The sequence below is a fragment of the Bison bison genome, unplaced genomic scaffold (genome assembly GCF_000754665.1).
Source record: "Bison bison bison isolate TAMUID 2011002044 unplaced genomic scaffold, Bison_UMD1.0 scf7180017864034, whole genome shotgun sequence".
NCBI classification, from domain to species: Eukaryota; Metazoa; Chordata; class Mammalia; order Artiodactyla; family Bovidae; genus Bison; species Bison bison.
The window spans coordinates 2,709,237-2,732,330 of NW_011494606.1; the positions used below are offsets into that span (position 1 = coordinate 2,709,237).

The 23,094-nt window shown below is 48.8% G+C and overlaps 1 protein-coding gene across 5 annotated transcripts in view; it reads right to left on the reverse strand.

Annotated features, from left to right (window-relative positions):
* Window positions 1–23,094, reverse strand: part of PAQR5 (progestin and adipoQ receptor family member V) — a 118,858-nt gene that overhangs the window by 32,589 nt on the left and 63,175 nt on the right. For all 5 annotated transcript variants that reach the window (XR_824771.1, XM_010834495.1, XM_010834496.1 and 2 more), the window contains exons 3-5: window positions 9,314–9,441; window positions 5,984–6,189; window positions 3,618–3,744 (exon numbers count right to left, since the gene is read on the reverse strand). Coding sequence is in view for 4 of the 5 variants with exons in the window: in XM_010834495.1 (XP_010832797.1) it covers window positions 3,618–3,744; window positions 5,984–6,189; window positions 9,314–9,441 (461 nt within the window). In the remaining variant the exon portion in view is untranslated. The remainder of the gene's footprint in view (window positions 1–3,617; window positions 3,745–5,983; window positions 6,190–9,313; window positions 9,442–23,094) is intronic.

The window sequence follows — 23,094 nt, forward strand, 5'->3', positions numbered from 1 at the left end:
GCCCTCTGACCTCTGGATGTGTCTGGGAACCACTGTCTGCTAAGCCTCCCGTCTCCACCTCTGACCTCCAAACCCTCTTCAAGGCCTGCCCCAGGCCGGTCTGAGCTGCTGCAGCACCACTGCCAAGGCACGGTGCTCACAGCACAGCTCACATCCCACCAGGGATGAAAACCCATCTCTCCCTCACAGCACTGACCACACGGCATTCCACAGAGCGAGCATGTGTCTGAAAAACCAACTGCTGGATGCCCTGGATGGATGACTGGAAAAGTACCCCCAGGGACTCGTGATGCGCAGCAAACACGTGGAACTACCATTCCTGAGCGAGTGGCGATGCTTCCTGGGCTTGCAGGTGGTCAGTAGGTACGCGCAGGCAGGGTCTCTGTCACACCCATCTGGCTCCAAGAGCCACAGAGAGGTCATATGTTCTGCCATTTCCCCCATAAACACTATGGAACAAGAAGGCGGTTTTCCGGAATGTGTTCCTTTGAAGTAAATTCCACGATTGTTGTTGCTTAGTCACTAAGTCGTGTCCGACTCTATGCACCCCCATGGACTGTAGCCCGCCAGGCCCCTCTGTCCATGGGATTCTCCAGACAAAAATACTGCAGTGGGTTGCCATTCCTTCTCCAGGGGATCTTCCTGACCCAGGGATCAAACCTGCATCTCCTGCATTGCAGGTGGATTCTTTATCACTGAGCCACATGGGAAGCTCCCAGCTCTCATGTGGAATTTACCTAAAGGACATGTATTATGTGGGAATGAAGGCCATTCGGACCACACTACTCTGGGAAGCATGTGGATAACTAAAGCACAACTCATGAGCTCCATGGTCTCTTTTGCGCTCAGGAAAAGAGGTGGTTCTTGGCCTCCTAGTCATTCCACAGACTGATACAGCAGGTGGGAGAGGCAGGGGTGGGCCTGGGGAATGCAGGGGAGAAGGCACGGAGAGGAACCTTGGAAAAGGCACTGAAGTTGGTATCATAGATGCCTAAACAGAAGGAACCTAGGGAACTTCGTCTCAGGGGCCCCTGCTTAAGGGCCAAGACTGGCCCAAGGCCACACAGCAAGCCTGTGAAGCTGGGCCTCCAGACAGGCCTCACCTGCCTCCACTGCTTCCCCTGCAGTTAATCAGGACCAAGTCTCTCCCCACACACGCATGAGCCCTCCTCCTCAGACACCGAAGACACAGACAGAGAATGAAAACAGAGGGGACGGGTCTTGTAAGAGCAGGGATCCACCAGCACGTGGGAAGGAGAGAAGACAAGACGCGAAGGAAGCTGGACGGGCCCACAGGGGGACGTCCCACTCTATCCTTGGCTCCAAGCATGTGGCATTTGCTTCTTTTTCCCTTCCTGTTCCCCGAGCCCCCATTGAGCCCCACAGGACACAGTGGCTGAGCCCATAGAACTGTCTTCCTGTGAAGTTTACTGTCCTTCCTGAGCACAAGGCCAGTCCTCTGAAGGACACACGAGGAGCCTCCGATCCCCCACCTCTGGATGGCTCTTCCAGCCTCTGTCCCCCTCCCCTGCCAGCTGCACAGGCTCTGGCGACTCTGAAGCTCCTTGCTGTCTCCCAGTGCCGTCCATCCTCGCCAGGCCCTCACCCCTGTTCAGGCTCTCGGCTCTGTCCAAAACGCCCTTCCCTCTTCTCCAGCTAAAGTGTTCAACCTTCCTCAATGCTTGATTCTAAGGCTGCTTCACAGAACCCTGGCTATCCAAGCAGGTGTCGTTTCGTATTATCATTATTTGCGATGTTATATGCTATGTTATATGTTATGTTATGTAGCATGTAATGCTACATGCTTTTTTTTTTTAAAAAAAAACAAACCCTTTCCTCTGGCCCTTAAAGGAAATGTTGACTCAGTCTAGACATTTTGGAGGTCTGCAGTCTGCTGCTCATACTCCACGGGGCACTCTATGAGGACAAGGGCTGAACCGCACTCATCTCCACATTCCCCCAGAGAGGGTTTACCCCCCCTCACACCCCAGGCCTTCCCACCAGATGAAGCAACACAAAACCCAGTCTTGAGACTGAGCCTGCAAACGAGACTCACCCCATGGAAAGCAGCTCCACGCTGCCCACCTGCCTCAGGACAGGTGAGGGGAAGGCAAGTTGGGGCAAGCATTCCCGATGCTGTTTAAGGCTCCACTCTCTGACTTTTAAAGAAAAGCAGCTTGTCAAGTTTGGAAAATCTGCCTACCTCTGGGTCCCACAAAACCCAGTGTCCCCCAAAGAAAGCTGGAGCCAAAATGACTGTGGGGAAGTTGCAGAAGCGTACCTCGCCACCCCGACCCCTGTGGTTTTCTCCTGGGGAGGGAAGAGCGACGGCTGCCAGGAGTAAGAATGCTGCAAGGCCAGGGCTCAGGAGAGGCACAGGCTGGGGGCATGGGTGGCCAGGACCGCCAGCCTTCCTTGGCGCTCTTGCTAACCCACCATGGAAGGCCCCCAGCGCCTGGCACTGTCTACACAGAAATGTTACCCCAACGCCGTCATTCGAGAGGTTTCCGAAGTCATTTTGGGTAGTTTGTTTTTTTACCAAGAGCTGAATAATCTAGAGTAGTTATCCTAAAAAATGCCCGTTGTACTCACACCCCAGTGAGCTTCCTTGAGTGAAAGGAAAAAAAAAAAAAAATAGAATTAGAGCCAGTGAGCTGGGCATGATTCATGGCCATCATGCTTCCCCTGGGGATGTGTCAGACATTTGAATGTCGTCTGTCGTGCATCACACACACGCATATCTTGTTGTACTTTGCTTTATTGTGGCTTTTTGCAAATTGAAGGTTTGTGGTAACTCTGTGTTGACAGATGATAGCATTTTTTTTAGCAGTAGCGTATTTTTAAATTAAGATGTGTACACTGTTTCCTTAGACATAATGCTCTTGCACACTGAATAGACTATAGTGTACATTCCACTTTTACACGCACTGGGAAACCAGAAAGTTCAGTGACTTGCCTACTGCAAAGTTGATATCTTTGCAGTATCTCTGAGGTGTGTCTGTGTCCAGAGGCAGGCCCCTCTCAGCTCCTATTAGCAGACCACCTGTTTATGGAGTGCCTCCTCCGGGCCAGGCTTGTGCCAAGTGTTCTGGATATACTACACCCATTTCACAGGATAGCTGTGTTGACCCCATTTTTATTTTTCTTTTTGGCCAAAGCCACATGGCTTGTAGAATCTTAGTTCTGCAACCAGGAATTGAGCCCAGTCCACAGAAGTGAAAGGGCCATGTTTTAGCCACTGAACTGCCAAGGAACTCCCTTGACCCCATTTTATAGATAAGCAAACTGAAGTTCAAGGAGGGTAAGTGACTCGTTCAGCAACAGTTTGCAGGGCAGAGTATGGGACCCCCTTGTTCAAAAATCAGTAAGTATTTCAAAACAACAACAGCAGGGCATTAGACAAGTTTGAAGCCCTCTTGATCATGGGGCCCTGAGCACCTGCGCAGGCTGTGTGCCTGTGAAGCTGGTCCCGCCCGGCCACTGGAAGTCCATCCGGAACTGAGCCCCAGGCTCCCAAGCACCTCTCCCCCTGTCCCCTCCAGCAGTCCAGGGAGCCACGTGCTCCACCACCACCCGTCCCCTCGCCCCATCCCATCCGTGGCAGAGCAGCCGGGTACCTGGAGTAGCAGGAGAGCCAGATGCTAATGATGGTGTTCAGCACAGCCAGGGTCAGGTAGTAGTCATGGAAGGTGGTGCTCACCAGCGTGTCCGGGAAAACATAGGCAGAGTAGGCGATGGCACAGCCTGGAGGAGCAAAACCGGCCTTGGGCAAGAAGCCAGGACTCAGCACTGTCTGGACTCCCTGGGAAGACCACCCCGCCCTGCATCTGGCTGAGCCCCATCACCACACAGACCATGAGCAGTCCTGCACCCCACCCTCGCTATGCCATCATCCCTCCCAGCCTGTATGTCCCCGTCTCTCTTCTCTGCCCACCCAGATCCCACCCTGAGAATTGTTCTGGGAGCCCAGTGCTGCTCCAAGGGCTTGACAGGAATTAACTCACATAATGTTTACAGCCACCCTCGGACATCAGTCCTGCACTGAACCTCATTTTACAGATGAGGAAACAGAAGCACAGAGAGGTTTGGTAACCCACCCAGGGGCACACAGCTGGAAAGTAGCAAAGCCAAGCTTCAAACACAGGCCATGTAGCACCAGTCCCTGCTTTTAACCACATGCTGCGGTCCACGATGACACCCCCGTGTGCTCAGCTTTGCCCTGAGATGATGATACGGGTATTCCTTGCGGAATAATCAACGGTGTTGGGGAGAAAGTGCGGGGAGGGAGAGCCCTTGCTGAGCGGAGGGCTGCCACATCAGGGGGCTGAGGGACAGGTCGGCAAAGAGGCCGAGCACTTGAGGCTAGCCTCGGCGTTTTGTGTGGTTTTAGGTTTTGGAGTTTGTGAGAGAAGGGTTACTGAAGGACCTTTTGGACACCTGGCTGCTGCAGCTTTTACCTGAAAGAACAGGGACCAGCATTGTCCTTTTCAAAGGGGACAGGTGTGTCCAGGGGCCAGGACCAGAGGGCCTCTCCAGGCCGAGGTCCCTCTGGGAGAAGCAGCCACAGATCTGTCAGCTTAGGGCCTAAGGTCAGGGCTAAGGTCACCTGTTATTCAAAGATAAACAGAACTTGGAATCCGAGTTCAAAGCTGAAGCAGGCCTCAAACCACACAAGCTCAGCCTCTGCCTTTGCTCCTATTTGACCATTGAAATCTAGGGAAGCTGAGGGATGTGCCCAGGGTCCCACAGGCAGATAGGGCCAAGGATCGCCACGTCCTGGGACAGCGCTCCCACCTCTACAGGTTGCCTGTGCGATTCCAGCTGGGAACTGCCCCCAGGAGAACAGCCAGACCCTTCTCTCAGCTTGATACCGTGGGAAGGCTCCCACGTGGCCCAGGAGGCACGTGGTCTGTGTCCTGACCGGGCCCTTGGGTGACACAAGAGCGGGGGAGCCCCAGCGCCTGCCAGAACTGCAGTGGGAAGCAGAACTGATGAGAGCCTCCAGGCTCCAGGGTGAGGTGGGAGCTGAGGATGGTGGGCGCGTGGCAAAGGCGCTGGCCCTTTGGAGGTTCCGACAGGTGCTTGAGGGCAGAGGGGGCTCTCCAGGGAACAGGAGCAGGACACAGCATAAGATGCCAGACCAACGAAAGTGAACATCTCCTTTCAGGCAACGGGGGCCACCAAAGGATTTTAAGCAGGGGATTAAAATGGCCGGAGCCTAGTAAAAGCACACGTGCACGGGAGGGCTGAGCAGGAGGGGAGCAGCTGGACACCAGGAAGGAAGCTGAGCAAACGCCACCCTCTAGGGATTGGGGGTTTCCAGCGGGGTCACGGAGGAGGAGAGGTGGCTGCAGACGAGGAGTCCCAGGTGGGCCCCCAGCCTCTCTCAGCTGACTAGACCTTCCTCTCAGGTTTACTGAACACCTCCAAGTCAGACTCTCAGCTACGGACTGGAAAACCAGATGAGGAAGATGCGCGAACTGTCCCTAGGGAGCTGTTCCCAGTGTGGAGTGGAAATGAGGGAATCACTGAGGGAGCTCCAAGGAGGTGGATCCAGGCCTGGGGACTTGAGGAAGCCACAGGCAGGGGCCCTGAGGCTCCCAGGCCCTGGCTCTCCCATTACAAGCTGCGTGATCTGGGTAACTCACCTCTACTGTCCTCATCTATAGCATGGTATAATGATACTCCACAGCCCAGGGCCCTGCTGTCAGGGTGGGTGGCTGGAAGCCAGCCATGGTGGGAGTACATATACCATAGCTATCTGCCATCACCACAGACTGGGACTTCTGTCCCCAGGGAGCTGGTTGTTCAGTATTCGCCAGCACACCTCTGGACAAGTTTCTTTTAAAACCCTCATCAGGCACCTGGGCAGGGGTGACCCTTCTGCAAGCGCACCAGAGCCTGGCGGTGACCCCAGGTCCCAGAGGAAGGGGCAGGTGGCTTGGTCGTGGGGGACAGAAGGCGAGAGCAGGGCCTCACGTACCCAGGCTGAAGAGGTTGACGGCGCCATAGTCCAGGAAGTAGCAGATGTGGCGGGCGTTCCTGGACATGGAGCTGAAGGTGTGTGCACAGCTGGATGCCAAGGGGAACAAGCAGCTGGCGCCCATGTACACGAGCAGAGGCCAGGAGTAGCTGTCATTCAGGATGTCCGTCACTTGCAGGGTGCTCACAAACCTCCACGAGAAGAACCTGGAACACAGGGGTGCACCCTCAACCTTCAGGGTGACTGCTCCTCTTACAGTCCTCACCTGAAAGTCGCCTACCTTCCCTTTCCCTGGGATGACCAGCCCCTATATGGTCCCATTTTGCTGACATGCCAGGAGCAAGGAAGAGTGAGTGGGGTCCTTTATTGTTTGGACATATACAGGAAGGGCAATGGTCCAGTCTGCATACTCTGCATGTGGTGACAGATCCCTCTTACAGCTTCTTGCCCAGGTGACTCTCTACTTTTGGTTTGCATGCTTCCAGGGCCAGGGAGCTCACCACCTCCCAAGACAGTTCTGAGTGTTTGGAAGTTTCACTGAGCTGGCATCTATCTCCCTGGAATTGCTCTCCACTGGATCAGTCCTAGTTCTCCCTATCAGCACCACAGACAACAAACCCATCAAATATCTCACAGCTGTCTTCATAATCCCTCCCCACCTCTCTGAACTTCACATTAAAGAACCTCAGTGCATTCAACCATTCCTCATAGGATCCAGCTTTGGCCTTATTCTCTCCATGGTTGGTCAGGCTTCCCTTGTGGGAAGACCCCTCAAAGAGAAACAACTCCTCTGCTGGAAAGTCTAGAAGGCAACGGGACTATTTTCTCCCCCTTCTTCCATGCTACTCTTCCACTAATATCACCATCTCTTTCACTGAGGGGCCTGGTCCCAAGGCTTGGTCTCAGCCAAGCCTAGACGTCCAGATTCGTCTCTTACAGAAACACAAAACAGATCCACATCAGATCTGCCCAATCTATAACCCAGGTGAGGGGATCTTCCCTGCAGAAGCTGTTCACTTCCACGAACCATTCTTAGAGAGTCAGGCCCCTTTCCCACGAACTCCCCCAGGGAAGGGACTAAAAGCTTTTCATGGGGGAACGGCGGGAGCATCGCTCAATCCTCTGGCTACACTTGTGATCTGTGCCCACACTTGTGATCTGTTCCCTATGCTGTTCTTCAAAACATATCCTTTTATCAGCTCGGGATTATTCCCGAGTCCCACTGCCCTGGGGCATCTTTCTGCTGCTCCCCCAAGCCCTTCCTGCTGCTCCGTGTTGTGCTCTCAGGGCCCTGGCAGTGCAGGGGTGTCGGGCCCCGTGGGGCGCTCCAGCCAGCGTGGCTCAGCTGTAGAATGGCTACGAAGGCACGTACATACAGCAACGAAAGCCCCACCAACAGGGACGGTCAGGCTGGTCCTTTGTAGTGACACAAACTTCAAAACAGCCCAAGTCACCTCTGGTTTATCCAGAAAATGGAACACCGCACAGCTATATGAAAGCCAGAGAGGCTTGCATGGAGGTCAGACAGAGATCAGGAGGCAGAAACAACGGAGGAGCAGAGGGAGGAGAGAAGCAGGCGCTGGGTGCACACACACGTCACGGATGCTCCAGTCTCTAGAAAAGCATCCTGGGAGAATTACAAGCAGCAGGTCACCCCAGCCACACCAGAGAGGACAAGAGGGGCCGCGGGAAGACACCAACTCTATTCCCTTCTGCAGTGCTACAGTGTATTAGCATTTAGACTTTTTACTTAAATTTTGTTGTTGTTTAGTCACTTCAGTCATGTCTGACTCTGTGTGACCCTATGGACTGTAGCCCGCCAGGCTCCTCTGTCCATGATGGGATTTCCCAGGCAAGAATCCTGGAGTGGATTGCCATGTCCTATTCCAGGGGATCTTCCCGACCCAGGGATCGAAACAGTGCTTCCTACATTGGCAAGCAGATTTTACCACTGAGCCTCCAGGAAGCCCTTAGGTAAGTTTGCTGCTGCTGCTGCTAAGTTGCTTCAGTCGTGTCCAAATCTGTGCGACCCCAGAGACGGCAGCCCACCAGGCTCCCCCATCCCTGGGATTCTCCAGGCAAGAACACTGGAGTGGGTTGTCATTTCCTTCTCCAATGCATGAAAGTGAAAAGTGAAAGTGAAGTCTCTCAGTCGTGGCAGACTCTTAGCGACCCCATGGACTGCAGCCCACCAGGCTCCTCCATCCATGGGATTTTCCAGGCAAGAGTACTGGAGTGGGGTGCCATTGCCTTTACTTAAATTTAAAATGACAAAGAGCCTCCTTGAGCAGATCTTGCTGCCTCCCTGGCCAGGCTGCAGGCCCTAGGGCTTCTTTGCAGGTGGTCCCATCCCACAGCAAGCCTGAGCTCTCCCTTCTCTGCCCTTGATGCATCTGGCTCAAGCAGCCTTCTGCACATTTTGGCCTGGGTCTGACTGCTGGCTGGGCAGGCCTCCTTCCTCGGGCCCTTCTCCACCTGCAGCACACCCTGGGGTCCTTCCTACTCTCTCTGGTCCTCCATACAATCGGAAGGGGGAATCCAGAAACTAGCCTGTGCTAGAACTTGCCAAGAGATATAAGCAAGCCACGCCCTTCTCTGGGCCGCATCTGTGTCAGCCGGTGGTGGTGTGAAGGGGCTGGTGGCCTGTGTGACCTCTGAGGTCCTTCCAACTCTCACATATTACGATCCCATCTCTACCCGCCACTCACTATGCCCAGGCACCGGGTGTGCGAAGCTGGTCTTCGGCCCCCATCTTTCTAAACCAGGTCCCTCCTCAGCTCCCTGGCAGTTCCCATCTGTGCGCACGCGCTTGCCAGAGCATTTATTCTCTTGGCTGGCTGTTAAAGTGCTGTCTGACCAAGTGCCTCACAGCGGCTGTGGCCCCAGAATGACTATGAGCATCCACAGCTCTGTGCCCGATGCTTTTTCTCACATCTCCTCTGATAATCCTCGGGGCAACCCTGGGAAAAGTGGTGCCTATCGCTCCTGCTCTGCAGATGGGAACATGCAAAGCCCAGAGAGGTGACTTGTTCAAGCTAGGGAGTGTCAGCCAGGGCTTCTAGAAGACCCAGACTGAATAAGACAATGCTCTCAAATCAGGCCCTGAAGCAGGGAGCAGGGAAAGACTGGGGAGTTGCAGGAGCCCCTCAAATTCTATGGCAATCCATGCCCTAGAGCTCACCCACAACCTCCGGCTCCACACTCGCACCACGGCGGGAGTCGCCCACATTCCAGCACAGAACCTCAGCTTGCCCCACCCCAGCTGTGTTTAATGAAGCCCCGGTTCCCAGGCTCTGCGTGAAACAGCTGGACCAGGGGGCCAGGAGGTACCAGAAGGGCAGCAAGTGCGTCCAGATGTTGAGGGTCTCATTGGTCATTTGAAAAAGGCTGAGGAGGCAGGCAGTGGCGGAACTCTGTGGGTGTCGGTAGCCGAAGAGGATGCCCTGTTCATGGAACACCTGCAGGGGGAGGAGAAAGGGACGCTGAGGTTACACAAGAGGGTGGCCGGAAGGTCTCAGGGGAACGTCCCTGGTAGCATCCACCTTTCTCCCAGGCTGGGCACTTGTCCACTGGAGTCTGGAACACCTGACCCTGGGTCCTTGATCTGTCACGCGGCTTCCCGCTTCCTTCCCATGGTTTCCAAAATCTCGTGTCCTCCCAGGAGCCTGCAGTCAGCTGGAGGAGCAGATTCAAGGCCCCGACTTCCTCTGGGAATCCAGCCTGTCTGTCCATTCCCAGAGGCACTTACTTCTGTCATGAATGTTGCTTAAGAATCTGGTTTTGCACCCTCTGGCTGGGGCCTACAGCCTGGTCTTCGGATGGTTGACATATATGCTGCCTGTCCGAGCCGACAAGCCCTGCATGTCAGGGGCTGGTGGGATGATCTCTGCAGGAGATCCCCCCGGGGCCCAGGGTATATTCACCAGAGCGCTTCACAAAGGCCTTTTGATGAAGACTATGATGGCATCAGCCTGGGCTGCAGGTGGAGGAGAAGGCCCACACAAACACCCCCTGCCTCAGGCAGCCCGCCTGGCAAGGCTCTTGGCAATCACCTCACCCTGGATGAGAAACTTGGACTGGCCAGATAAAATACGGGGTGTCAACCTGCTTGGAGGACTGCATTACAGCCATTTAAAATGGTAATTGTGAGGCCTTCCCTGGCAGTCTAGTAGTTAACAATCCGTCTTCCATTGCAGGGGATACGGGTTCAATTCCTGGTCAGGGAACTAAGATCCCACATGCCTGCTAAAGTCACTTGTCGTGTCTGACTCTGTGTGACCCTACAAACTATAGCCCACCAAGATCCTGTGTCCATGGGATTCTCCAGGCAAGAATACTGGAGTGGGTTACCAAGCTCTCCTCCAGGGGATACTCCCGAACCAGGGATCAAACCCGCATCTCTTATGTCTCCTGCACTGGCAGGTGGGGTCTTTACCACCACACGCTGCGGTGCAACTACGCCCGTGTTCTGCCACTACAGAGCCCACTGCTCTGGAGCCAGCGCCATGACTAGAAAGAAGCTTGTGTGCTGCAACTGAGACCTGACGAAGCCCAAAATAAGTAAATAAATTAATAAGAAAAAAAAAGGTAATTGTGAAGATGATGAGGCATGAGGAACAAAAGCTCAGGATGTAACATTAAGTGAAACAAAAGTGGAATGTCAACTGTATGCCTGCCATGATGCTAAGAACTACAGCAATTTAAGTGCACATGGTGGGATGGAGGCTGGGGGAACATGGGAAAGGAAAGAACTTCATTTGTTGAAGTAGCAGGATTTGCGTTATCAGATCAGGGTGTGATCAGATCAGGGTTTCTCAGTCTTGACAATGCTGACATTTGGGGCCAATTCTTTGTTGTTGCGGGGGGCTGTCATATGCATTGTCAGTAGTATCTGTGGCCTCTCCCTATGAGATGCCAAGAGTACCCACCACGCCCCCCGTCCAAGCTGTGACAACCAAACATATCTCCCAAACTTGCCATGTCCCCTGGGGCAAAACCTCCCCTAGTTAAGAACCACTGATTTAGCTGAATGTTGCTATAATCCTTGAAAGGTAAATAAAAATGAGTAGATTAATTGAGAAAAATAATAATAATATTAGTAATCATTAGAAAAGGCAGAGGAACCAGAAATCAAATTGCCAACATCTGCTGGATCATGGAAAAAGCAAGAGAGTTCCAGAAAAACATCTATTTCTGCTTTATTGACTATGCCAAAGCCTTTGACTGTGTGGATCACAATAAACTGTGGAAAATTCTGAAAGAGATGGGAATACCAGACCACCTGACCTGCCTCTTGAGAAACCTATATGCAGGTCAGGAAGCAACAGTCAGAACTGGACATGGAACAACAGACTGGTTCTAAATAGGAAAAGGAGTATGTCAAGGCTGCATATTGTCACCCTGCTTATTTAACTTGTATGTAGAGTACATCATGAGAAATGCTGGGCTGGAAGAAGCACAAGCTGGAATCAAGATTGCTGGGAGAAATATCAATAACCTTAGATATGCAGATGACACCACCCTTATGGCAGAAAGTGAAGAGGAACTAAAAAGCCTCTTGATGAAGGTGAAAGAGTAGAGTGAAAAAGTTGGCTTAAAGCTCAACATTCAGAAAACGAAGATCATGGCATCCGGTCCCATCACTTCATGGGAAATATATGGGGAAACAGTGTCAGACTTTATGTTTTTGGGCTCCAAAATCACTGCAGATGGTGACTGCAGCTGTGAAATTAAAAGATGCTTACTCCTTGGAAGAAAAGTTATGACCAACCTAGATAGCATATTCAAAAGCAGAGACATTACTTTGCCAACAAAGGTCCGTCTAGTCAAGGCTATGGTTTTTCCTGTGGTCATGTATGGATGTGAGAGTTGGACTGTGAAGAAAGCTAAGTGCTGAAGAACTGATGCTTTTGAACTGTGGTGTTGGAGAAGACTCTTGAGAGTTCCTTGGACTGCAAGGAGATCCAACCAGTCCATTCTAAAGGAGATCAGCCCTGGGATTTCTTTGGAAGGAATGATGCTGAAGCTGAAACTCCAGTACTTTGGCCACCTCATGTGAAGAGTTGACTTATTGGAAAATACCCTGATGCTGGGAGGGATTCGGGGCAGGATGAGAAGGGGACGACAGAGGATGAGATGGCTGGATTGCACCACTGACTCGATAGACATGAGTTTGGGTAAACTCCAGGAATTGGTGATGGACAGGGAGGCCTGGAGTGCTGCCATTCATGGGGTCACAAAGAGTCAAACACGACTGAGCGACTGAACTGAACTGACTGAATGTAAATCATTTATATGACCAACCTAGACAGCATATTAAAAAGTAGAGACATTACTTTGCCAACAAAGGTCCGTCTAGTCAAGGCTATGGTTTTTCCAGTGGTCATGTATGGATGTAAGAGTTGGACTATAAAGAAGGCTGAGTACCAAAGAATTGGTGCTTTTGAACTGTGGTGTTGGAGAAGCCTCTTGAGAATCTCTTGGACTGCAAGAAGATCCAACCAGTCCATCCTAAAGGAAATCAGTCCTGAATATTCATTGGAAGGACTGATGCTGAAGCTGAAACTCCAATACTTTAGCCACCTGATGCAAAGAATTGACTCATTTGAAAAGACCCTGATACGGGGAAACATTGAAGGCAGGAAGAGAAGGGGACAACAGAGAATGAGATGGTTCGATGGCATCACCGACTCAATGGAGATGAGTTTGAGTTGACTCCGGGAGTTGGTGATGAACAGGGAGACCTGGTGTGCTGCAGTTCACGGGGTCTCAAAGAGTCAGACATAACTGAGCAACTGAACTGAACCAACTGTAAATCAAGTCATGATAAATTTTAAAGGTTTCCATCTGGTTTTCTAGGGCTGTGGGAGGAATGGAAGGCTGGGAGAATTCCAACCTAAATATTGATTTCCCATCTGGGTTACCAACTTCTTAGTTTAAGAGAGAACTTTGATTCAAAAATATACAATACTTGTAATGACCTATAGTGGAAAAGAATATGGAAAAGAATACACATGTATGTAAATATAGATGTATGTTTCAGGTGTACAGCAAAGTGCACACCTTGCTTTATACTCTGTTGTATACCTTTGCTTTATACTTGCTTATACAATTTGCTATACACCTGAAACACGACAACGCTGTAAATCAACTATACTTCTATTTTCCAAAATGGCTTAAAAAATAATAAAGAATTTTTTTAAAAATACAAGAACAAACAATGTATCATAACCTATACTACCTCTTGAGATTCTGAGTCAAGTGGTCTCTTGGAGGAGTGGAGAAAGCAGGGAGATATCCGTAAAGAGTCGAATCTGGGCCCGTGAGGTGCTAAATGACTTTAAGCTGGGCCACAGCTCTCAGCGTTCAGTGTCCTCATCTATGAAATGGGTGACATTAGCTTACCAGATGGCGAGGGCATTCCCATCTTGGTTCACTTCTGGGTGAAACTGGTCAACTAGGGAGAGGGGACAAACGAAGTTGGTTCAAGGTCCAGTGAAGAAGTACTGTTTGAATTAGGTTTGGGTTTTAGCTTATTTTTTGATTAGCTAAAGTCAAAAACTTTAGGTTTTGATTCACCGTGGTTTCTGCCGACATTCCCAGATTACAGTGGACAGCCTTCTCTAATGGGCAGCAGAGTCTCAGCTTGCAGCGGTCTGCCCACCAGGGCTGCTGTTCAGTTCAGTTCAGTTCAGTTGCTCAGTTGTGTCTGACTCTTCGTGACCCCACAGACCACAGCATGCCAGGCCTCCCTGTCCGTCACCAACTCCCGGAGTCTACTCAAACTCATCTCCATTGAGTCAGTGATGCCATCCAACCATCTCATCCTCTGCTGTCCCCTTCTCCTCCTCCCTTCAATCTTTCCCAGCATCAGGGTCTTTTCAAATGAGTCAGCTCTTTGCATCAGGTGGCCAGAGTATTGGAGTTTCAGCTTAACTATCAGTCCTTCCAGTGAACACTCAGGACTGATCTCCTTTAGGATGGACTGCTTGGATCTCCTTACAGCCCAAGGGACTCTCAAGAGTCTTCTCCAGCACCACAGTTCAAAAGCATCAATTCTTTGGCGCTCAGCTTTCTTCATAGTCCAACTCTCACATCCATACATGACTACTGGAAAAACCATAGCCTTGACAAGATGGACCTTTGTTAGTAATGTCTCTGCTTTTGAATATGCTATCTAGGTTGGTCATAACTTTCCTTCCAAGGAGTAAGCGTCTTTTAATTTCATGGCTGCAGTCACCATCTGCAGTGATTTTGGAGCCCAGAAAAATAAAGTCTGACACTGTTTCCACTGTTGCCCCATCTATTTCCCATGAAGTGATAGGACCAGATGCCATGATCTTCGTTTTCTGAATGTTGAGCTTTAAACCAACCTTTTCACTCTCCTATTTCACTTTCATCAAGAGGCTCTTTAGTTCCTCACTTTCTGCCATGCGGGTAGTGTCATCTGCATATCTGAGGTTATTGATATTTCTCCGGGCAATCTTGATTCCAGCTTGTGTTTCTTCCAGCCCAGCATTTCTCATGACGTACTCTGCATATAACTTAAATAAGCAGGGTGACAATATACAGCCTAGATGTACTCCTTTTCCTATTTGGAACCAGTCTGTTCCATGTCAAGTTCTAACTGTTGCTTCCTGACCTACATACAGATTTCTCAAGAGGCAGGTCAGGTGGTCTGGTATTCCCATCTCTTGAAGAATTTTCCACAGTTTATTGTGATCCACACAGTCAAAGGCTTTGGCATAGTCAATAAAGCAGAAATAGATGTTTTTCTGGAACTCTCTTGCTTTTTCCATGATCCAGTGGATGTTGGCAATTTGATCTCTGGTTCCTCTGCCTTTTCGAAAACCAGCTTGAATATCTGGAAGTTCACAGTTCACGTATTGCTGAAGACTGGCTTGGAGAATTTTGAGCATTACTTTACTAGCATGTGAGATGAGTGCAATTGTGAGGTATTTTGAGCATTCTTTGGCATTGCCCTTCTTTGCAATTGGAATGAAAACTGACCTTTTCCAGTCCTGTGGCCACTGCTGAGTTTTCCAAATTTGCTGACATATTGAGTGCAGCACTTTCACAGCATCATCTTTTAGGATTTGAAATTGCTCAGCTGGAATTCCATCACCTCCACTAGCTTTGTTTGTAGTGAGGCTTCCTAAGGCCCACTTGACTTCACATGCCAGGATGTCTGGCTCTAGGTGAGTGATCACACCATCGTGAAGATCTTTTTTTGTACAGTTCTGTGTATTCTTGTCATCTCTTCTTAATATCTTCTGCTTCTGTTAGGTCCCTACCATTTCTGTCCTTTATTGAGACCATCTTTGCATGAAATGTTCCCTTGGTGTCTCTTATTTTCTTGAAGAGATCTCCAGTCTTTCCCATTCTATTGTTTTCCTCTATTTCTTTGCACTGATCACTGAGGAAAGCTTTGTTATCTCTCCTTGCTATCCTTTGGAACTCTGCATTCAAATAGGTATATCTTTCCTTTTTTCCGTTGCTTTTTGCTTCTCTTCTTTTCACAGCTGTTTGTAAGGCCTCCCCAGACAGCCATGTTGCTTTTTTGCATTTCTTTTTCTTGGGGATGGTCTTGGTCCCTGTCTCCTGTACAGTGTTACGAACCTCCGACCATAGTTCATCAGGCACTCTGTCTATCAGATCTAGTCCTTAAATCTATTTCTCACTTCCACTGTATAGTCATAAGGGATTTGATTTAGGTCATACCTGAACGGTCTAGTGGTTTTCCCCACTTTCTTCAATTTCAGTATGAATTTGGCAATAAGGAGTTCATGATCTGAGCCACAGTCAGCTCCCAGGCTTGTTTTTGCCGACTGTATAGAGCTTCTCAGGGAGAAGGCAATGGCAACCCACTCCAGTATTCTTGCCTGGAGAATCCCAGGGACGGGGGAGCCTGGTGGGCTGCCATCTATGGGGTTGCACAGAGTTGGACGTGACTGAAGTGACTTAGCAGCAGCAGCATAGAGCTTCTCCATATTTGGCTGTAAAGAATATAATCAATCTGATTTCAGTGTTGGCCATCTGGTGATGTCCATGCTGACAAGGAGGCAAATGGGCCAATGGCCTCAGCCTTTGATCCATGTGGGGATGGCGCCTGCGTGGTGGGCGTGGAACGCCCCCAACAGAAACTGTGGGTCTACCATTCTACTTCTCATGTTTCTTGCTTTCTTCCTTAATTTTTTTTTTTTTTTTTATTAAAGCATTGGCCGCTTGTTGAAATACAAGGGCTCCAGAAAGGAGCAATTGATACTCATTACTCACTCCTTCATATGAGTAAGTTTAGCAGATCTCACACAGCAGGAGATCTTATGACAAGGGGCCTGCGGAACCTTGGGCAAGCGGGGATGGCGCACGGGGAGGAAGCAAGGCAGGTCTGCGAGACAGCTTAGACACAGTGATGGCTGCAGCTGGACGGTGGCTACGAGACTCAGAGGGGGAGGAAGCAAGGCAGGTCTGCAGGACAGCTTAGACACAGTGATGGCTGCAGCTGGACGGTGGCTACGAGACTCAGAGGGGGAGGAAGCAAGGCAGGTCTGCGGGACAGCTTAGACACAGTGATGGCTGCAGCTGGACGGTGGCTACGAGACTCAGAGGGGGAGGAAGCAAGGCAGGTCTGCGGGACAGCTTAGACACAGTGATGGCTGCAGCTGGACGGTGGCTACGAGACTCAGAGGGGGAGGAAGCAAGGCAGGTCTGCGGGACAGCTTAGACACAGTGATGGCTGCAGCTGGACGGTGGCTACGAGACTCAGAGGGGGAGGAAGCAAGGCAGGTCTGCGGGACAGCTTAGACACAGTGATGGCTGCAGCTGGACGGTGGCTACGAGACCCAGAGGGGAGGTCACCTATACTTTGTCCACAGTGACTCAGGGTACACTATTGTCCTTCTCTCTTTGGACCCTGCATTCTAGGAGGCAAGAGAGGATGCTGACAGAGTCAAAAGCCAGAGAGGAACAGAGGGGCTGGGAAATTCACACACTGGACAACTTGACCGCATTTAAGCATCTGGCCCCAGACCTGGAGAAGATGCCTTACGGCAAGGCTAGGGTTAGGCCCAGATTAAAAGAACCTGCTTCCCACTACTCATAAAAGCCAAAACATGTAGACAAGCTACATGTCCACTGGCAGATGAATGGAGAGCAGATAAAGAAGATGTGGCACAGACACACAACGGAGTATCACTCAGCCATAAGAAAGAACAAAATAATGCCAGAACCAGAGATTACCATACTGAGTGAGAAGTCAGAAGGAGAAAGGTAAATACCATGTGATATCACTAATATGTGAAATCTAAACTATGACACAACTGACTCACAGACAGGAACAGACTTGTGGTTGCAAAGGGGAAGGGATGGGGAGAGGGATGGACTGGGAATCTGGGGTTGGTGGTTACAAATTATTACATTTAGAATGGATAAACAAGGTCCTACTGTATAGGACAGAGAACTATAATCTCCTGGGATAAACCATAATGGAAAAGAATATAAAAAATGCATAAATGTGTATAGCTGAGTCACTTTGTTGTATAGCAGAGATTAGTGCAACACAGCAAATCAACTACACTGCAATTTTTAAAAAAGAAAAGGAAAAAAGCCTGCTTCCCTCTTACCATTCATGTAACCATACATGGATAAAAAGCCCATTAACCACACCACAGGGGTGGGATTGAAAGCAGATCTCAAGAAAAGAAAAAAAAGAAGTCCAAATGGATACAGGATGAAAAAAAGAAAGGAAGGGAGCCACTCTGTCAAAAAACAGCAACATCTGACCTGCCCTTCTGAACGCAGAGTTAAAAAGAATAGCAAGGAGAGATAAGAAAGCCTTCCTAAGTGAACAGTGAGAAGAAATAGAGGAAAACAATAGAGTGAAAAAGACTAGAGATCTCTTCAAGAAAATTAGAGATACCAAGGGAACATTTCACGCAAAGATGGGCACAATAAAAGACAGAAATGGTATGGACCTAACAGAAGCAGAAGATATTAAGAAAAGGTCACGAGAATACACAGAAGAACTATACAGAAAAGATCTTAATGACCCAGATAATCACAATGGTGTCATCACTCACCTACAGTCAGACATTCTGGAATGCAAAGTCAAGTGGGCCTTAGGAAGCACCACTACGAACAAAGCTAGTGGAGGCGATGGAATTCCAGCTGAGCAATTTCAAATCCTAAAAGATGATGCTGTGAAAGTGCTGCACTCAATATGTCAGCAAATTTGGAAAACTCAGCAGTGGCCACAGGACTGGAAAAGATCAGTTTTCATTCCAATTGCAAAGAAGGGCAATGCCAAAGAAAGTTCAAACTACTACACAATTGCACTCATTTCACAAGCTAGCAAGGTAGTGCTCAAAATACTTCAAGCTAACAGTATGTGAACCGAGAATGTCCAGATGTTCAAGCTGGATTTAGAAAAGGCAGAGGAACCAGAGATCAAATTGCTGACATCCATTGGCATGATCCATTGGATCACAGAAAAAGCAAGAGAATTCCAGAAAAACATCTACTTCTGCTTCACTGACTATGCTAAAGCCTTTGACTGGTCATAATAAACTATGGAAAATTCTTAAAGAGATGAGGATATTAGACCACCTTACCTGCCTCCTGAGAAACCTGTATGCAGGTCAATAAGCAACAGTTAGAACCGGACACAGAACAATGGACCGGTTCCAAACTGGGAAAGGAGTACATCCAGGCTGTATATGTTGTCACCCTGCTTATTTTACCTTCTATGCAAAGTAGATCATGCGAAATACCAGGCTGGATAAAGCACAAGCTGGAATCAGGATTGCTGGGAGAAATATCAACAACCTCAGATATGCAGATGATATCACCCTTATGGCAGAAAGCAAAGAGGAACTAAAGAGCCTCTTGATGAAGGTGAAAGAGGAGAGCGTAAAAGCTGCCTTAAAACTCAACAGTCAAAAAACTAAGATCATGGCATCTGGTCCGATCACTTCATGGCAAATAGATAGGGAAACAATGGAAACAACGAGAGACTTTATTTTCTTGGGCTCCCAAATCATTGCAGATGATGACTGCAGCCATGAAATTAAAAGATGCTTGCTCCTTGGAAGAAAAGCTGTGACAAACCTAGACAGTGTATTGAAAAGCAGAGCCATTACTTTGCTGACATAGGTCCATATAATGAAAGCTATGGTTTTTCCAGGAGTCATGTACGGATGTAAGAGTTGGACCATAAAAAGGCTGAGTGTCGAAGAACTGATGCTTTCGAACTATGGTGCTGGAGAAGACTCTTGAGAGTCCCTTGGACTTCAAGGAGATAAAACCAGTTAATCCTAAAGAAAATCAGTCCTAAATACTCATTGGAAGGACTGATGCTGAAGCTCCAATACTTTGGCCACCATCATGCAAAGATCTGACTCCTTGGAAAAGACAGTGATGCTGGGAAAGAGTGGGGGCAGGAAAAGAAGGGGACGACAGAGAACGAGATGGTTGGATGGCATCACCGACTCAATGGACATGAGTTTGAGCAGACTCCAGGAGATGGTGAAGGACAAGTAAGCCTGGAGTGCTGCAGTCCACGGAGTCTCAAAGAGTTGGACACAACTGAGTGACTGAACAAGCTGCCTCTGCCTCCCCAATTTGACCTTCCACCCACTAGGTGGCGCTGTTAGGTCCACTCCAGCTCTGAACCCCTCCAAGCACAGGGAGACAAGTTCTCTCCATAATCTGGCTCCAGCCTCAGCAAAGCACTTTGCATAGAGTAGATCCTCACAGAACAGATATCAGAAAGTCACATCTAACTCTTGTGAGCCCATGGACTGTAGCCCACAAGGCTCCTCTGTCCCTAGGATTTACATGCTACATAAATCTGAACAACAAAACATTTGAAAACAATTTTGCATTCATGCCTAGTTTGACCCCCAAAGGCAAGCCACAGTCATTGCCTTAATGCTCTGTAATGGGCCTCATTTCTAAGCAGCCCTGAGTTAGCAGAAGCTGGCTTATTTGCACAGCAGAATTGATTCGACTCCACCTTGCCTCCCTGGTTGCAGGCCAACCAATTTAGAGTGAAATGAAATCAAATTGTGTGCAGCCTATAATTTAGGAGTGAGAACCCCCAGGCAGCCAGGTGGAAGGGCACGTCAGTGGGTTTTCCGCTTAGTGCCTGCCACACATTGGGCTTCCAAGAAAGGCCCTGTGCACCTGCCAGCTGATGCCTGAAATTCCACTGTGACTATTTCAAACCTTTGGTGTTTCCAGCTATTAAACTGCAAATCACCTGGGGAAAATAATCGAACCTGGCTAGCGGTAAATAAGAGTGGATTTTGATGGCAAAGCGGAGAAGCTGTCAGAGTGGGGTTATCAGGCCACAGGCCTTTGTGTGGTAATCTGAATTTTTCGTCTAGATCTCACTGAATCCTCATGGCCTAGTGAGGGACAGTTTTTTCCTGTCCCCATTTCACAGAAAAGGAAACTAAGGTCCAGGGAGGTGAAGGCATTTAATCAAGATCCCAGAATTAGTGGGGGCAAAGCTGAGACATTAGACCTTGTGTCCTGGTCTTTCACATGATCCTCCCTGCCACTCTGGAGGACTCACTGGAGATGAAGCTTTCCCCTCTCAGCCTGCAGTGTGATTGTGGACAGTCACACACTTCTCTGAACCTTAGTTGTTTCTCTTTAAAGTGTTATTGTTCTGAACTGTATCTCCCATAACACTAGACAGTGTGTTGAAAAGCAGAAATATTACTCTGTCGACAAAGGTCCATATAGTTAAGGCTATGGTCTTCCCAGTGGTCACGTACGGTTGTGATAGCTGGACCATAAAGAAGGCAGAGTGCCAAAGAATTGATGCCTTTGAACTGTAGTGCTGGAGAAGACTCCTGAAAGTCCCCTGGACGGCAAGGGGATCAAACCAGTCAATCTTAATGGAAATAGACCCTGAATAGTCACTGGAAGGACTGATGCTGAAGCTGAAGCTCCAGTATTTTGGTCATCTGCTGGGAATAGATGACTCATTAGAAAAGTCCTTGATGCTGGGAAAGATGGAGGGCAGAAGGAGAAGAGGGCATTAGAGGATGAGTCGGCTGGATGGCTGCTCCAATGCAATGAACACGAACTTGAGCAAGTTTCAGGAGATGATGAGGGACAGGGAGGCCTGGTGTGCTGCAGTCCATGGGGTCGCAAAGAGTCAGACTCGACTGGGTGACTGAGCAATAACAACAACAAAATTCATATATTGAAGCCCTAACCTCTAGCACCTCAGAATGTAACTGTATTTGGAGACAGTGTTTTTAAATACTTATTTATTTTTATTTATTTGGCTGTACCAGGTCTTAGTTGCAGAATACAAACTTATCTGTGGCATGTGGGATCTAGTTCCCTCCCCACCAGGTATCAAACCCGTGTCCCTGCATAGCAAGGCGGATTCTTAACCTGCTGGACCACCATGAAAGTTCCATGGGGATAGTTTTAAAAGAGGTGATTATGAGGTGATCAAAAGCTTTCCAGACAAGCAAAAGATAAGAGAATTCAGCATCATCAAACCAGCTTTACAACGAATGCTAAAGGAACTTCTCTAGATAGAAAACAAGAGAAGGAAAAGACCCATCTATAGAAAATACCCCAAACAATTAAGAAAACGGTAATAGGATCATGTCGTTGTTGTTGTTGCTCAGTCACCCAGTCGTGTCTGACTCTTTGCGACCCCATGGACTGCAGCACGCCAGGTCTCCCTGTCCCTCACCATCTCCCGAAGCTTGCCCAAGTGTATGTTCATTGCATCGGAGATGCCATCCAGCCATCTCATCCTCTGATGCCTTCTTCTCCTTCTGCCCTCAATCTTTCCCAGCATCAGGGACTTTTCCAATGAGTCTGTTCCCATCAGATGATCAAAATACTGGAGCTTTAGCTTCAGCACCAGTCCTTCCAGTGATTATTCAAGGTTGATTTTCATTAAGATTGACTGGTTTGATCTCCTTGCTGTCCAAGAGACTTTCAGGAATCTTCTCCAGCACTACAGTTCGAAGGCATCGATTCTTTGGCACTCTGCCTTCTTTATGGTCCAGCTCTCCCAACCGTATGTGACCACTGGGAAGACCATAGCCTTGACTACATGGACCTTTGTTGACAGAGTGATGTCTCTGCTTTTCAACACACTAAGTTTGTCATCGCTTTCCTGCCAAGAAGCAATCGTCTTCTGATTTCATGGCTGCAGTCACCATCTGCAGTGATTTTAGAGCCCAAGAAGAGGAAATCTGTCACTACTTCCACCTTGTCCCCTTCTATTTGCCATGAAGTAATGGGACCAGATACCATGATCTTAGTTTTTTTAATATTTACTTTTTTTCTTTTTCTTTTTTTAAATATAAATATATTTATTTTAATGGAGGCTAATTACTTTACAATATTGTATTGGTTTTGCCATACATCAACATGAATCCACCATGGGTTTACACGTGTTCCCCATCCTGAACCCCCTTCCCACCTCCCTCCCCATACCATCCCTCTGGGTCATCCCAGTGCACCAGCCCCAAGCATCCTGTATCATGCATCAAACCTGGACTGGCAATTCATTCCATATATGATATTATACATGTTTCAAGGCCATTCTCTCAAATCATTCCACCCTCGCCTTCTCCCACAGAGTCCAAAAGACTGTTCTATACATCTGTGTCTCTTTTGCTGTCTTGCATACAGGGTTATTGTTACCATCTTTCTAAATTCCATATATATGCATTAGTATAGTGTATTGGTGTTTTTCTTTCTGCCTTACTTCACTCTGTATAATAGGCTCCAGTTTCATCCACCTCATTAGAACTGATTCAAATGTATTCTTTTTAATGGCTGAGTAATACTCCATTGTGTATATGTACCACTGCTTTCTTATCCATTCATTTGCTGATGGACATCTAGGTTGCTTCCATGTCCTGGCTATTATAAACAGTGCTGCGATGAACATTGGGGTACACGTGTCTCTTTCAATTCTGGTTTCCTCAGTGTGTATGCCCAGCAGTGGGATTGCTGGGTCATAAGGCAGTTCTATTTCCAGTTTTTTAAGGCATCTCCACACTGTTCTCCATAGTGGCTGTACTAGTTTGCATTCCCACCAACAGTGTAAGAGGGTTCCCTTTTCT